The sequence below is a fragment of the Xyrauchen texanus genome, chromosome 19 (assembly GCF_025860055.1).
Source record: "Xyrauchen texanus isolate HMW12.3.18 chromosome 19, RBS_HiC_50CHRs, whole genome shotgun sequence".
Lineage (NCBI taxonomy): Eukaryota > Metazoa > Chordata > Actinopteri > Cypriniformes > Catostomidae > Xyrauchen > Xyrauchen texanus.
Genome location: NC_068294.1, coordinates 10,305,594 through 10,319,406, shown reverse-complemented (window position 1 = coordinate 10,319,406; position 13,813 = coordinate 10,305,594). Strand labels below are relative to the sequence as shown.

Genomic DNA, 13,813 nt, shown 5'->3' with positions numbered 1-13,813 from the left:
TGTTACTGTTATCACCTCAAATGTCACCACCAAACTTTCAAGATTGAGTACAATAGAAGATCAAATATTCAAATGACAAATTTCTAGGTTATTTTTATATATTTGTTCTTTGCATATGAAAGTACAAATACTCCCCTTCAGATCCCCCCTATTATCCTTAGCATACTGCTAACAGGTAGAGATAAGTTTTATTTGATTTGTCTGTAGTTTGTGAATTCCGTGTTATTCTATGGCAAAGATGGAGTAGAGCTCTCACACTTTTAGGTGTGGGAAGATAATAAATAATAGAAAAACTCCAGAGCTCATTCGAGTTTGTTTTTGCTAAGAGGCGTTAGCGGAATAGCTCAGTTAGTATGACAAGCATAACAGAATGTGCATAAATGTACTGTGGGGGAAAAAATAATAAAACAAATAACATTTTCAAGACTTTCCATAAGAAATTAGTCTCTTTATTTTGACTTTTGCAAAGAAATTGGACTTTATATGTTGGGTGGCTCTCTTTTATATTTGCTCAAAGAGGCTTTTAATTTGAAAACAAAATTGATTCTACTAGTATTTGTGTTGAAATCTGGCACAATAGATGCATTTAGGTTAGAACTGAGCTGATTTTAGTATATGCAGAGCAAATAAGAACATTTTAGGTTATTGCTTATCTATTATACTCAAAGAGATACATGTTTTTTTGGCTAAAATGTGTATATTCCATTTAAATCTGCAGGAATCAGGACAGAACAGGATCTGTTTGTTCGGTTAATAGACTCCATGACTAAACAGGTGAGTACTGTTTAGATTAATAATTTTGAGTTTAAACATGTTATAATGCTCTTGATAGTCAGTTTGATTTTTTCTTAATGAAATTTTCTCTAAAAAAAACAACAACAACTACAACAACAACAAAAAAACTGCTTAAGGTGCTTTGCTGGTGTTACAGAAGCTGGTTCAGCTAGTCCTTCAGACTGGCCAAGCTGACAGCCCAAAACCCCTCTAAAACAAACAAAACAGACAAGCCTTATACTAGCATGGCCAAGCTGGGATACCGGCTAACCTTTTTAGCAAGTTTTAAGTTGTTTTTCAGCAGGTTCTTTTATTTTAATTGCAAGTTCCCCATATTAGCATGTTAGGTATTATTTGTTCACTTAGAAAGTTCCTCCTCTGCATTGCAGAGCACAAATGTTGGACTCAAAAAGAGTCAATTGCGATGCTTCTCATATGCTGAACTCAATTCAGCACCTGCGTTCTGCATTCCATCATAAAATATAGAGCAGAGTTCAATCTCTCCACTCTTCCTATCTTTTCCATGGCCCAGCAGGTCCCACTGTCACTGCATGTCAGCCTGTCTCAGATCAATATGGCAACCAGTTCCTCAACAAAGCATCAACCCCAGAGACCAATCAATAAGCTTTAATGTAGATGCAGAGCAGACACACTGGAGACAATAATCCCCCCAACGACAAAAAAGGGCTGTAGCTGTGCTCGCCTGTAAAATACCCCCCCCACACACACACACAGGCTTTACATATGTGCATCAACAGCTAAGGTGCAAATATCGATCAAAGGAGACCTTTTTTTCTTTCTAATTGAGAGTGATGAATGCAAGAGAGAAGGATCTACATTGAGTTACAGTGCCTGGTTTAATTGTCCCAAATCAACACGTTTACTCAAAATTACTTTATGAAATTATTTTGTTCCACAAATATACACTTACTGACCACATTATTAAGTACACCTGCACACCTACTTATTCATGCAATTATCTAATCAGCCAATCACGTGGGATCAGTGAAATGCATACAATCATGCAGATACGGTTCAGGAGCTTCAGTTAAAGTTCACATCAACCATCAGAATGAAGAAAAAGTTTATCTCAGTGATTTCGACCGTGGCATGATTTTTGGTGCCAGACGGGCTGGTTTGAGTATTTCTGTGACTGCTGATCTCTTGAGATTTTCAAGCACAACAGTCACAGATTTCTATTCTTTGCTGACTGAGGTGGAACCCGATGATGTCTTCAACTGCTGTAGCCTATTCACCCCAAGGTTTGACATGTTGTGTATTCTGAGATGCTATTCTGCTCACTACAATTGTACAGAGTGGTTATCTGAGTTACCGTAGCCTTTCTGAAACTGTTGTGTGTGAAAATCCCAGGAGATCAGCAGTTACAGAAATAATCCAACCAGCCTATCTGGCACTAAAAATCATGCCATGGTTGAAATCACTGAGATAATTGTTTTTCCCCATTCTGATTGCTGATGTTAACATTAACTAAAGCTCCTGACGCGTATCTGGATGATATTATGCATTACACTTCTGCCACATGATTGGCTGATTAGATAATCGCATGAATAAGTAGGTGTACTGGTGTACCTAATAAAGTGGTCAGTGAGTGTATATCCTGTAAAGCTAGACAACTTAAAGGGATAGTTCACACAAAACATGAAAATTGTTGAATGTTGACAGAATTTGTATTTTTGAGTGAATTATCCATTTAATTAAAGTATTAGGACAGACTGGGAGTATATTTGCTCCTGGAATTCGTAGAAGAGTTGTAACAATATTCCATATTGCTGGAGTCAGACATGCTTGAAGATGTGGGGTGGTCGGACTACTTTGGCGCCAGCAGTGTGAATCAAAAATGGTATTTAAATATCGACCCGCACCCTCCTGCCCCCCAACCCCCCAGCTCCCCCAAATCCCCTCCCCCCTTCAACAAAATTGGAGGATGGTGATGAAGAGGAAAAGACCTCCATTGGCAGGCTAGTGAAAAATCAATAATGTAGAAGTGGTCGTTATCCTAAAAGTATTGTTCCCCATGGCATTGGGTCAACCCTGTCTGGCCGACTGACCAGAGGCAAGTAAGATGGAGGATATTTTGAGGTGGATTTTGTTGTGTGTTTGTGTGTGCTTATGCGGTAGTGTTATGATGGATTTATCTTTGGTGTTGATGTTTGGTAGGGATTGAGAGCCTGGTAGGAAGGGGGAGTGAGTCCTTTAACTTCCTTGATATGCACTGATCATCCGTCATTCAGGCCAGGCATGACAGCCCAATGACGGATGCCTGGGAGGAGTCCTTTCTTTTGGGGCCTGGCTGGCCATCTGTCTGCTCAGGGTGGATGCTGAAGGGGAGAACAGAAAGATTGTTACTCCACATGAGCCCCAGCAGAGTCTGGATCCCCCTCGGATCATCGCATACATCCAGCCGCTAATGAACAGATTTAGCTTTTAGCATATGTTAAAGTTGTCAGCATGGTCCAAACCAAAAACATGACTAATGACCAGGTGTCAGCATCCTGAACAATTATCTTGAGCAATCACTGCTTTCACTATGAGCTAAAGGATGGGTCAGCCAAGTCTCAAATCTTCAGCCCTATGATACACATATTGTTATTTGCATTTAATGGATAAGCTGCATAACTTTTTGTATTTAGAATTAATACCAATAGTTTTTTCTGCCTCTGTTTTTCTCTCTCTGTCTTATAGCCAATCCTTTATGAAGGCCAAGACAAAAACCCAGAGATGTGTCGCGTTCTTCTCACCCATGAGATCATGTGCAGGTCAGTCCATTACAATGAGTTACAACATATATACTGTACTTCACAAGTCCATTCTAAATCAAAATGGATTTACTTTCTTAATACATTTTCTTGGTCTTATTGTGAACAATTCATTAGTATATATTATTCCAAAAAAATATATAATCTTTGAAACGACTTTGCAAATAATCGACTTTCACAGTCCAAACAATTTCCAATGCATACAAGTCCTGTACTAAAATTAGTTTTACTGTTGAAGATCCTGTTTCAGTCTGAAAAATTTGGAAATTCCAAAATTATGGAAGTACAATGGGTTGTTAATGCTGTTTCATGTTGAGTTTAATATATGGAGAAGGATTTTGGACTAATAAGGTTGCACTGTAAACAAGGCTACCCAGCACAACCAAGTGACTGACAAAATTTACTGTTGATTGTTTTGGTTGTTTAGGACAAAAACGTAGATGAACAATTAAGAGATGTATAGCACAATTACAATTTTACTTTTATAGAGCTTTGAAACATTAGAACAAGCATTGCTCTCTTGATATTCTAAGTGCCAACATTCTGAACACAGCATAACATGCAAGCTACATTTTTTAAATAAACTTTAATAACTTATTAATTAAATTTGTATTATTGTTTCATGTGAAAATGTATTAAGCCTCATATTACTGGTCACGATTCACCATCACTGTGTGAGAGAGGCTTTAAAAGAATATTAACATATGGTTTGGAAGTTCAGCTCACGAGTGTACCACAGGGTTGCATAGGTTGGCCTACACATTTCTCTTCTCTCCACTGTGAAGTCCTACGGTGCTTTCCTCATTACATTGACCTTAATGCAGTGTATTTATGGCTTCACAGTGGGTTTGCATGACTGGGGGCCTGGGTAGAGGTGTCTATTCCATGAAGCTTCGCCTGATGGCCATTGAAGGGGGATATGGACCAGTAGGGGATCAAGGCTGTGGGAGTCTAGGATGTTTGGGGGGCTCACATGTGCACATCTTAGGGGATGGGGGCTAACCAGGTGGGGAAACCAGAGTTAATAATACAACAAAGGCAAATGATTGGGCTTCCTTGGCCACCCAAGGGCCAATGAGAGAAGAAAATCCTCCTCTAAAGCTCTAATGGCAAGACCGGGAAAAAAATCTGAATACTGATGCAATGCACATATGATATTTTATATATTTAATGCCAACACTCTATGCTTTAGTTTAGCTGATATTTGCCAAGAACAGACATAGTCAATTATTATGGGATACCTGTCAAGTTATTGAAGTGTTGATGGGAATTTCAACACATTCAGAATCATTAAGATGGACTTTGCTAATTATGCTCATCACTGAAGTGATTCCATCTGGCAGTCACCAATGCTACATAAATCTCATAAATGCTTCGCTGTGTAAAGTGGACATCATCACTCCTAGCAAACTCCCCTGCTTTACACCACATCGCACTGGATGCTGGGTACTCTGTGCTTTTTTCTCCCTCAAGGAACCAGGCATTCTCTGAGATGATTTCGATATTGGTTCCATTTCCATAATGATGGCTCAGTATGAGTTGGTCATTATGTGATTGAGTGTGATTATTAACTGCCTTCACTGATGAATGGTTGTTTCCAACCGCTAATGAGAGAGAGATGAGAGATATTTCCCCTGTCTCTCACTCCCAAGTGATAGAGCTCTTTATCAGGGACCTGACGGAGTCTGCCTCACTTGCAACACCCATGAACAGACTGAGCATTGCTGAAAGCACAGCAGCTGTTCTTGACAAACTTGATGTTCTTATCCCAGATATGAGTATGAGTGCCTGTGGTCCCTTTCAGTTTTAATAAATAGCAGTTGTCTTTGAGACCCATTCCTTGGTGTAGTAAAAGAGCTTAGCAATCAACTTTGACAGACTGGTTGGCATTTCTTATTAGTTATGAGATAAAATATTGCCAGATGAATGTCATAATCACAATCAAGAATGAAACCAAATATTCAATATCAGAGGGGACCAAAGACAAAATGTTAAAACTTGGTAATCTGTAACAGGATAGGCAGCCACCCCCCTTGTAGAAAGCTTGAATGGTTGATCCCTTTCCTTCTGATGTGCCCATACATTTCTGTCACCTGGCCTGCTAGCAATTAACTTGCAGGTACAATATAAGCAGACCATGCAACCATGTCAACCATGTCAGGCACCCCTGGTTTGCTGCTGGTTTTCGATGAGTCTATTTGGGAGTCAAGTATTCGGGGTCATTTGTTTCCCTCTCTTCATAGTGAGCTGGAGTTGTGTGCTGAGGTTCAGTAGAATTCAGTCCATTTCCTTGTGTGGTTCTGGCACTGTGTATGTGTAGGTCTGAGGCATGTGTCTGCCGATCAGCTCCAGTTTTGAATGATGTGTGTAAGTCTGCAAGGGATCGTGGACCCGGGCTGCACCGCTGTCATTTCTTTTCTTTTGGTTCTGTCCATGTTTCTCTTAACTCATCTGGAGTAACCAACTTTGGTATTGATGCTTGCAAATTACTGTAATTTAGCATGTTATGACTTTTTAATATTTATTCATTTCAGGAAGTGCTGTGGGTCTGCCCCAAGATTATGGTGGTGTCCTTTATCATGGTTTGCTGTGAATTGTGTGTACTAGACTACTAGTTAAGTTCTTGTAGTGTGGGTACTCTTGTAGGCTCGACAAGTGGCAATTTTGGCCTTGATCACAATCATAACCAGGAACTCTAAGGACACCATGACAAAAAATAGCTTACCAGTAGGCACTTCGATGCTGGTTTGGTGCTGATCTGTTGTGAACCAGCATAGCCATGCCATTCGCCAGCAAAACAATGCTGTTCGACAAGCATTGTCTTTTTTGTGATGCTGCTTTACCAAAGTCTTGGTTTAGTGGTTTAATGGCCTGTTGGGGACAATAGTGCACAAGCATCCAAAACAAGTTTGTGGCAGGGCGGAGGACGGGACCGGGTGTGTAAGATCATGACACGGTCCCGCCCTCCACCCTGCCACAAAGTTCCTGAGCTCAACTGGCGGAGCATTTACATTTTTCAAAGAACACACCTACTGATAAAAGGTGTACCTTCTAGGCACTGTCGGATAAATGTGTCTGCCACATGTATGATTGAAATGTGACATAAGCTGCTGCTGCTAGTGTTTTCAACAGGTCAAAGTTTATAATGTGTTCTGTAAAAGAGGAAGAAAGGTATTATGGTCATTCTTCAGACATGCAAGGTCCTTCATGGTTCTCCCAATTACTTGCATCTGGCACTCTTGTGTCTCCAAATGAGGCATCTCAGCAGTCAGCTGGCATGACACATCTACAAAATCATGGCACATAGTGCACTGTGGGAATGGACTGGTCTCTCTCCACCTGCTCTGCTGACAGTCTGGATGAAAATACTGCTTTGGAGAGGTTTGCTCTGGGCTTTCACCCTCCAGCCAGGCAGCCTGGTGCATATCTTTAGCCCTAGCTACAGCCTCTCTGTGCTGGGCTGGATAATTACAACACTTGCCCTTTGAAAACAAGCCCTCTATTGACTTCCTTAACTTCCACCCTCTCTTTTGTTTCATGTCTTATCTTACTTATTCAGCATGTTCTACTCAATCTGATGTTAGTCTTAAGATTCCCCAGGGAGGCTTTGAAGGCTGTTTTTTTACAAGTCCTGCTCTGATATTGCAGTCTCGTCTTGATAAACCCATCTTTCTTGTTTTCAAGTGAATCTACTTCAGGATACTGAAGGTCTGTCTGGTGGGCTGTTGAGGGCTCTGGTGGAGATAGCAAGTCTGTTCCTCAATCTATGACTAATCACTCGGAGTGACCAGCGTTGGTGCCTCTCCACAGCAACACAGCTTGTCCTTGAGGTTGGAGCCACATTTGTTTTCGTGGTTCTGGCCCACCATCATTAGCCAAGCCATGGCTATTCTGTACAGACTCTAGAGGGAATGCCATTAAGGCCACATTACAGACGCTCCGCCAAGGTTTGTTTTTGTGAACAGGGGCCTCAGGCTCCCTCTGGACTGGGCTGTGCTCTTGGGGTCCAGTTTGTTTAAAACACTTCTTTCGCAGTTTGAGGAGGTTGTCACCACAGTCTCACCATTGGGTTTCCAATGCTAATTGGTCTCCTGGAACTTTGCTAATGGTTCCAAGTAGCTGGGGGAGTAAATTATGGTGGCATGCTCTATGGCAACAGTCACACACACAAAGAACAGGAAAAAAAAAAAACATTGCAAGACTTATGTTTTTTTAGGTTCTTAAAGATCAAACTATGCAATACATTATTCATAAGGTCAGATCATTTTGCATTCAGTAGCTCTAAGTGAGGATTATTTGTCAAATGGCAATCTAATGCATGACAGCATGAAGCAAGTAGGATGAATACATCAGGAGTCTTAGCCGTCTGAGAAGTTATTGATTAGCTAATCTTAATCGAGGATAATGATTTTTTTGTTTCAGCATCCACTTTATCATTACATCAAACTGTGCAGAGAAAGATGCATAGGTGTAGTTACTGCCACCATGTTTCTCTAATGGGAATAAACTGAATTGGAAACCAGAGGCCTTGCCAGATTTGTTGGCGAGGGCTGAATGGGCTAGGCGGAATGTATTTAGGGGAACCACATGCCACCAGATGAGGTGCCAGCCTGGGGCGAGGGCACGGGCAAGGGCAGAGGTGATGACAGTGTTGGAAAAGAGCATTTGGGAGAGAGCTGCTGCACCAGGACTTCTCTGGGTGCTGTCCAAACTGTCAGAGGCTGGCTGAGTGACCTTGGCGTGGGCCCAGCCCAGCTGGAGCACAGGGCAAGAGGAGAAAGAGGGTGACCTGTCAGGCAGCCACCAGCTTGAGCAGGATTTGCCGGTCACCACATAACTCCATCCTTATGTCTCAAAGAAGAGAGCAGAGAAATATCTTCTGAGCACTAAAGAAACCAATGACTTCTTTCGTAAATGCAAACATAATTTCTTGGTCGGTCAGACAAATAACAATATGGTTTTCTTTGGTTCCAATTCCAGTCAATACTCTATAAAATCTAGTTGAACATCAGACTGGACAACAGAAGATACAGTCACTTTTATGAGTTTTATGAAACCCCAATAATAAAATGATTACATAGATACAGTATGTAACTTGTATTTTATATGTCTTTTGTTCATTTCAGTCGATGTTGTGACAAGAAGAGCTGCGGGAACAGAAATGAGACACCATCCGATCCTGTCATCATAGACCGGTAAGAACATCTTTTATCTTTTTCCCATTCTACAAAAATGGAATGACACCACACACCCAACACACCAGTAAGTTCTGTCTGTCTGTCTTGGTTCATGTTTAGATGTGGTAACATCTACATATACTTTCAAGTGTGAAAGAACCATCCTATTTGAGACAGTATAATACAATTATCAAACATTCTTAGAATTCCTTTGTTTGGGCCTTTTACACATATTCTGGTTTTCTGTTCCGAATACTAATCCTCAATCTGTTAACCCTGTTGACTGGGCTTCTACCCACTAAAATCATCTGTAGGGAGCTTCTTTAATGACTGGAATGGAATAGATATGATTGTGTGAGGTAGTGTGCACTTCCAAACAGGACACCAGTGCGAGTGTCCTCCTAGAGCTCAGGGGTCATTAGCAAATCCTTGTTGGCTCGTTAGACTGGCCTTGGAGCATATCCAGCGGACAGAAGTGAAGGGAGCCGGAAATCAGTGACCCTCCCTCTTTCACAACACACTTTCAAATGCGTATACACACTCACCCACACACAAAATCTTCTCACCTCTAGCTGCCATGGAGTGCATCTGATTAGTGTAAGGTCCAAGCCTGCAGAGATGATTTCACCTTTCATACTCTCCATGTAGTTTATGGAATGTACCATTATTTAGCCTCTCAGTAAATGACAAAACCCTGCACCCATTATAAAGGCCCTACCGGTAAACAAACTACCAATAATACCAATTTACTAACAACAGTCAGGGCGAGAGAACCATCAAAGCCGCCACAAAATACGACAAAAGCGTGTAAAAGAGCGTTTGAATTTTTCATCTCTCTACAATGAGGCTGATATTGCCATCTGAAATGTTTCCCTTGGGAGTAGTCACAATGAATGGTGCTATGTAGCGGCTGAATCACTGATGTCTAGTGTGTGTGTGTGTGTATATATGCGAGTGTCCCTGCCACATCTGAACCCCTCATTATGCTGACCAAAACCCATTCAAAAGTGTTTACGGGTGACAGCAGATGCCTCTGATTTAGGACAGACTGGTCCGTACGACTGCATTTTAGCGCCCTATTAAGAAGGGCAGTATTAATAGGAGCGCTGCCCTGAGCTCCTTAAACCAACAGATCAATCAGTTTGGTGCGAGGGACGGCCGCCAGCCCACCATGCAAATCAGCTGTAGCACCCGTCACTGTAAAAGGCTTAATGACGGCCATTCATCCTCCCCTCCACAGTCCCTACCTTTGTTTCAAGCACAGATCTGCTGTGTAAATCAAGACCTGCTGTGTACGGGTGAGTGGCTCCATGCATCACAATCACAAACAAATAAGAGACCACACACACACATGCACAAGCTTGCATTGCAAGAAAAACCTTGCACGCAGCTAGAGCTGGTGGCATTCTGAGGAATCATTTTTCACGCCTGCCTCTCTGTTAGTTTGGTCTTATCAATTTTACCCATTGATCCCAATGTTTACCACTAATGGAAGCAATAAACAACAATAACAAAGATGTTCACTTGATTCTTTTGGACTAGAGTTTTCTCCATTATTGACTGTCACAGGAAATAATGTAATTATGATGACATAGTCAATTCTTAAAGTTTGGCTCCAACCATAATCAAACACACCTAATAAAGCTCTTTAGGATTACTTGAAAATGACACGCTGTTGTGTTTGATTAGGGTTGGAACTAAACTTTGGTGGACGGTTACCCACCAGGACTGGATTCAAAAAGCCCTCTAGTGGGTCATTCCATTTGTCATTTTATGATTCAAGAGCACTGTTTTGGACTGCATAGTGGACCATTACCCAACAGCCCATGATGCAAAGTGTAGACTCGGAGGATGACCGCAAGCTGAGGGTGCCCTTTGCGACAAGGCCATAAATGCAAGTCCTTTCTGGAGTTCACTTATTCAGGGGTTAAGTACAGGTCAGAAAGGTCAGCAGTCCTGTCCTAGGCCCCTTACTTAAACGAACCATGAAGCACATGCATTAAAGGGATTGTGCCCATAAAAGCGCAAGGATTGCTAAGGCAAGGGTAAAGCCATGATGGGATGGGTGAAATATCACTCACAGAGCTTTAAAACAGGTGATATTACAAGCTAATACTGCAATTAGATCGTCCAGAGAGTTCTCCTAGTTAGGCTATAAATTGTGCAGTGCTGTCAGTGCTTAGAGGGGGTTGGGGGTGTTGGTCTAATTACCTCCTTTTGCCTCCCACCCATCTTGTCTCGAACATGATCATCATGGTTTTATAGCTCTTTCGTGCTCTTCATTTTAAGCCATGCTTGATGAGTAAGGTATGGAAAAGAGGGAAGAGATAAGCTCTAATGTCCATTTCTGCATGACCTTCCTGACCTTACATACATGTCTATGATCTCTGGCCTTTGCCACATGTCTACTAGCTCTCTGAAGATCTCTTCATCAGCATGTTTTCATGACAGTCCTGTACAACACCGACTTGAAGTCAAAGCCATTTTTTTAGACATAGTGTTTGTATGTTAAAGACCACATGAAATCGTTGACTAGTGTAGTTTTCTTTCCTATGTTGACGTATTTCCTATTGAAAAAAGAAAAGGAGTTGGGGCGTATGGAAGGACTAGTCCCATTTGAAAATAGCTTTTATTTTACATTTTAGGATTGCTTAGGATTAGGGACGTTCTCATTTTAGAAAGCATTTTATTTTACGAAACTTTTGATACACCTGCGAGTGCATCATCAATATTTTTGGTCCGTTTTCCTGGAGGAGAAATACAGTTAATTTTAAATGTGAACATCTGTTTATAGATAATTTTGTTAACTTTTAGGGCGCACACTAGCATACATATGGCCTTACGGCTAACCGACATAAAACAAAGGCCACAAATTGTACATTTTACTATTCTATATTTCACTTAGTGTGAGTTAATCAGGTGTTAACCTTGTTTTTTATTGTTTTTATGTGATTGTGAGTGACACAGAACTTAACCCTCTATTTGATTGTTTGTTCATATGCGTGTTAGGATTGTGTCTACATCTATGTGCTTGTGTGTCTAAGCTTATCCCTGTGTTTGAGAGCTTGTGTGTGTGGCTTTTGTACATAAATGTGCATGTGTGTGACAGAGCTTAACCCTGTTGGGGGGTGGTGGCTGGTTTTTGGTTATCAGCTTCTCTGGACTCTTCCCAGCAATCGCGTTCTATTGATCGTGCTACGCGCCCATCGGTGCCGGCCAGATTAAGAGTATAGATTTGCAATAAAAGAAGGACATTACTGGGCAGCCTAGGTAAAATTGAAAAAAAAAAAAAAAAAAAATGATGAGCTCCTGGAAGTGGAGATGAGTCAGAGGCAGAAGAGAAGGTGTTAAAGAGGCAGATTTTATGTATGTGTGTGTTAGAATCTGTGTAGGCATATTCCGGACATGCATGACAGAACACACTCAGACAGGGAAGTCTTTGAAATGCAACTGTTTTTTTTTTATTTTTTTATTTATTCTTTTTTATTTTACAATTTCTTAACTGTTTTTTCCCCTACAGTAGCAGCATTTTATGATAATATGAAATCATTTTTAATTACATATTTTCCAAATATTGTTACAATATTTCTGTGCCACTAGCTGCACCAAATTGCAAACAGGTTTCCACCGTTGGTTTAGCCAATGTTGCTATGTTCAAACACACAGAAATTTTTTCCTAGTGCCACAGAGCCACAGTGTTAAAAGTTTTTTGGGAATCAAGCTCCAAATATGTAAAATGGGACAGAAGAACGTATTATATTATAATGACATCCTTTACCCCCTGCGATGGACTGGCGACCTGTCCAGGGTGTCCCCCGCCTTTCGCCCGATGTTAGCTGGGATAGGCTCCAGCCCCCCGCGACCCTGTACACAGGATAAGCGGTTGACGATGGATGGATGGATGGATGGACATCCTTTACCTTTAAGTTAGGTTGTAAGTGTGTGAGTGTTTGTGTATATGTAAAATATGGATGATCATGGTGGGTTGTAGAGGCAGGTGGCCTGTTTGGCTGGTTCAATAATTCACCATCTCAAAAGGGGGTCACCCTCCACCAACTCCTCTTTCTGAGTTTAGAAACACAAAGCAAGGATGGAGAGAGAGAGAGAGAGAGAGAGAGAGATTGAACCCGTGCCACTGCTGTAGCCCTGATGGTGGCACTCTGATAAAAACAGTGACAGATGCAGGTGAAATGAGGCCAATCGCCATGACGATGTGGAGCGTAAACTTCCCATAGCGATTCTAGAATGGTCATCTCTCATTAACCCCAAGTCTATTGAGCCATTTTTTACCCAAAGCACCCCATCAACTAGAAGCAATTGCATACGGTTCAAAATGATCATTCATGCATTTTTAGCCTAGACTCTGAAATTGATCATGTATTTCTTGTGCCCTTTGCCATTTATCAATAGTAAGAGGGGGGAATATAATCAGGGCAAGATGGGATTCAAACCCACTTGAGTGCCACAGCTCAATGTATATTGAGCATGTGTGCCAAGCACCAGGCCATGGCACTGAAAGTTTCCCATAAAATAACCGTCTGTTGCTGCAACCTATGCATTTATGTGTTTTTATCATAGCTGTAATAATATGGTAAAAATGACCTTGAGTGGCCGACTGCGGGATGACTGAAGGGAAATACAACAGTCGCTGTTTGTGCTGCAGACCTCTCGTCTTTCATGCACGCTATCTGTTTCAATTCTCACTACAGCAGCTACACAGTCAGGCCTGCAAATAGAAAGCCACAGAACCACAATCACCTTCCCTCTCGGTTCTGTTGTTACAGTCTCACCCTCTGCAACACACAAGCCTCCAGTAGAAGGTTAACTGTAACTTATCTGGAGCACCAATGTCCACATGGTCTGGGATGTTTATTGTCTTGTTGCTTCGGTATCATCCACTTGTGCCAATTAAGGGTTGTCTACAATAGATGGAAACTTTTCCTTTAGAAAAAGCTGCAGAATTTGTAAGTCTGAATACACTGTATAAATATTTTATGTGGGTTGTTGGCATGAAAACTCAAACAAACTTCTGGAGTGTCCTGCGGCGTGACATGATAGAATTTATTTAAAACTATTTTGAAGCAC

The 13,813-nt window shown here is 41.3% G+C and overlaps 1 protein-coding gene across 5 annotated transcripts in view; it reads left to right on the top strand.

The window, feature by feature from the left end:
* Window positions 1-13,813, top strand: part of LOC127659912 (transcription factor COE3-like) — a 137,541-nt gene that overhangs the window by 19,665 nt on the left and 104,063 nt on the right. For all 5 annotated transcript variants that reach the window (XM_052149897.1, XM_052149898.1, XM_052149901.1 and 2 more), the window contains exons 4-6: window positions 719-774; window positions 3,478-3,551; window positions 8,678-8,746. In XM_052149897.1, coding sequence (XP_052005857.1) covers window positions 719-774; window positions 3,478-3,551; window positions 8,678-8,746 — 199 coding nt within the window. The remainder of the gene's footprint in view (window positions 1-718; window positions 775-3,477; window positions 3,552-8,677; window positions 8,747-13,813) is intronic.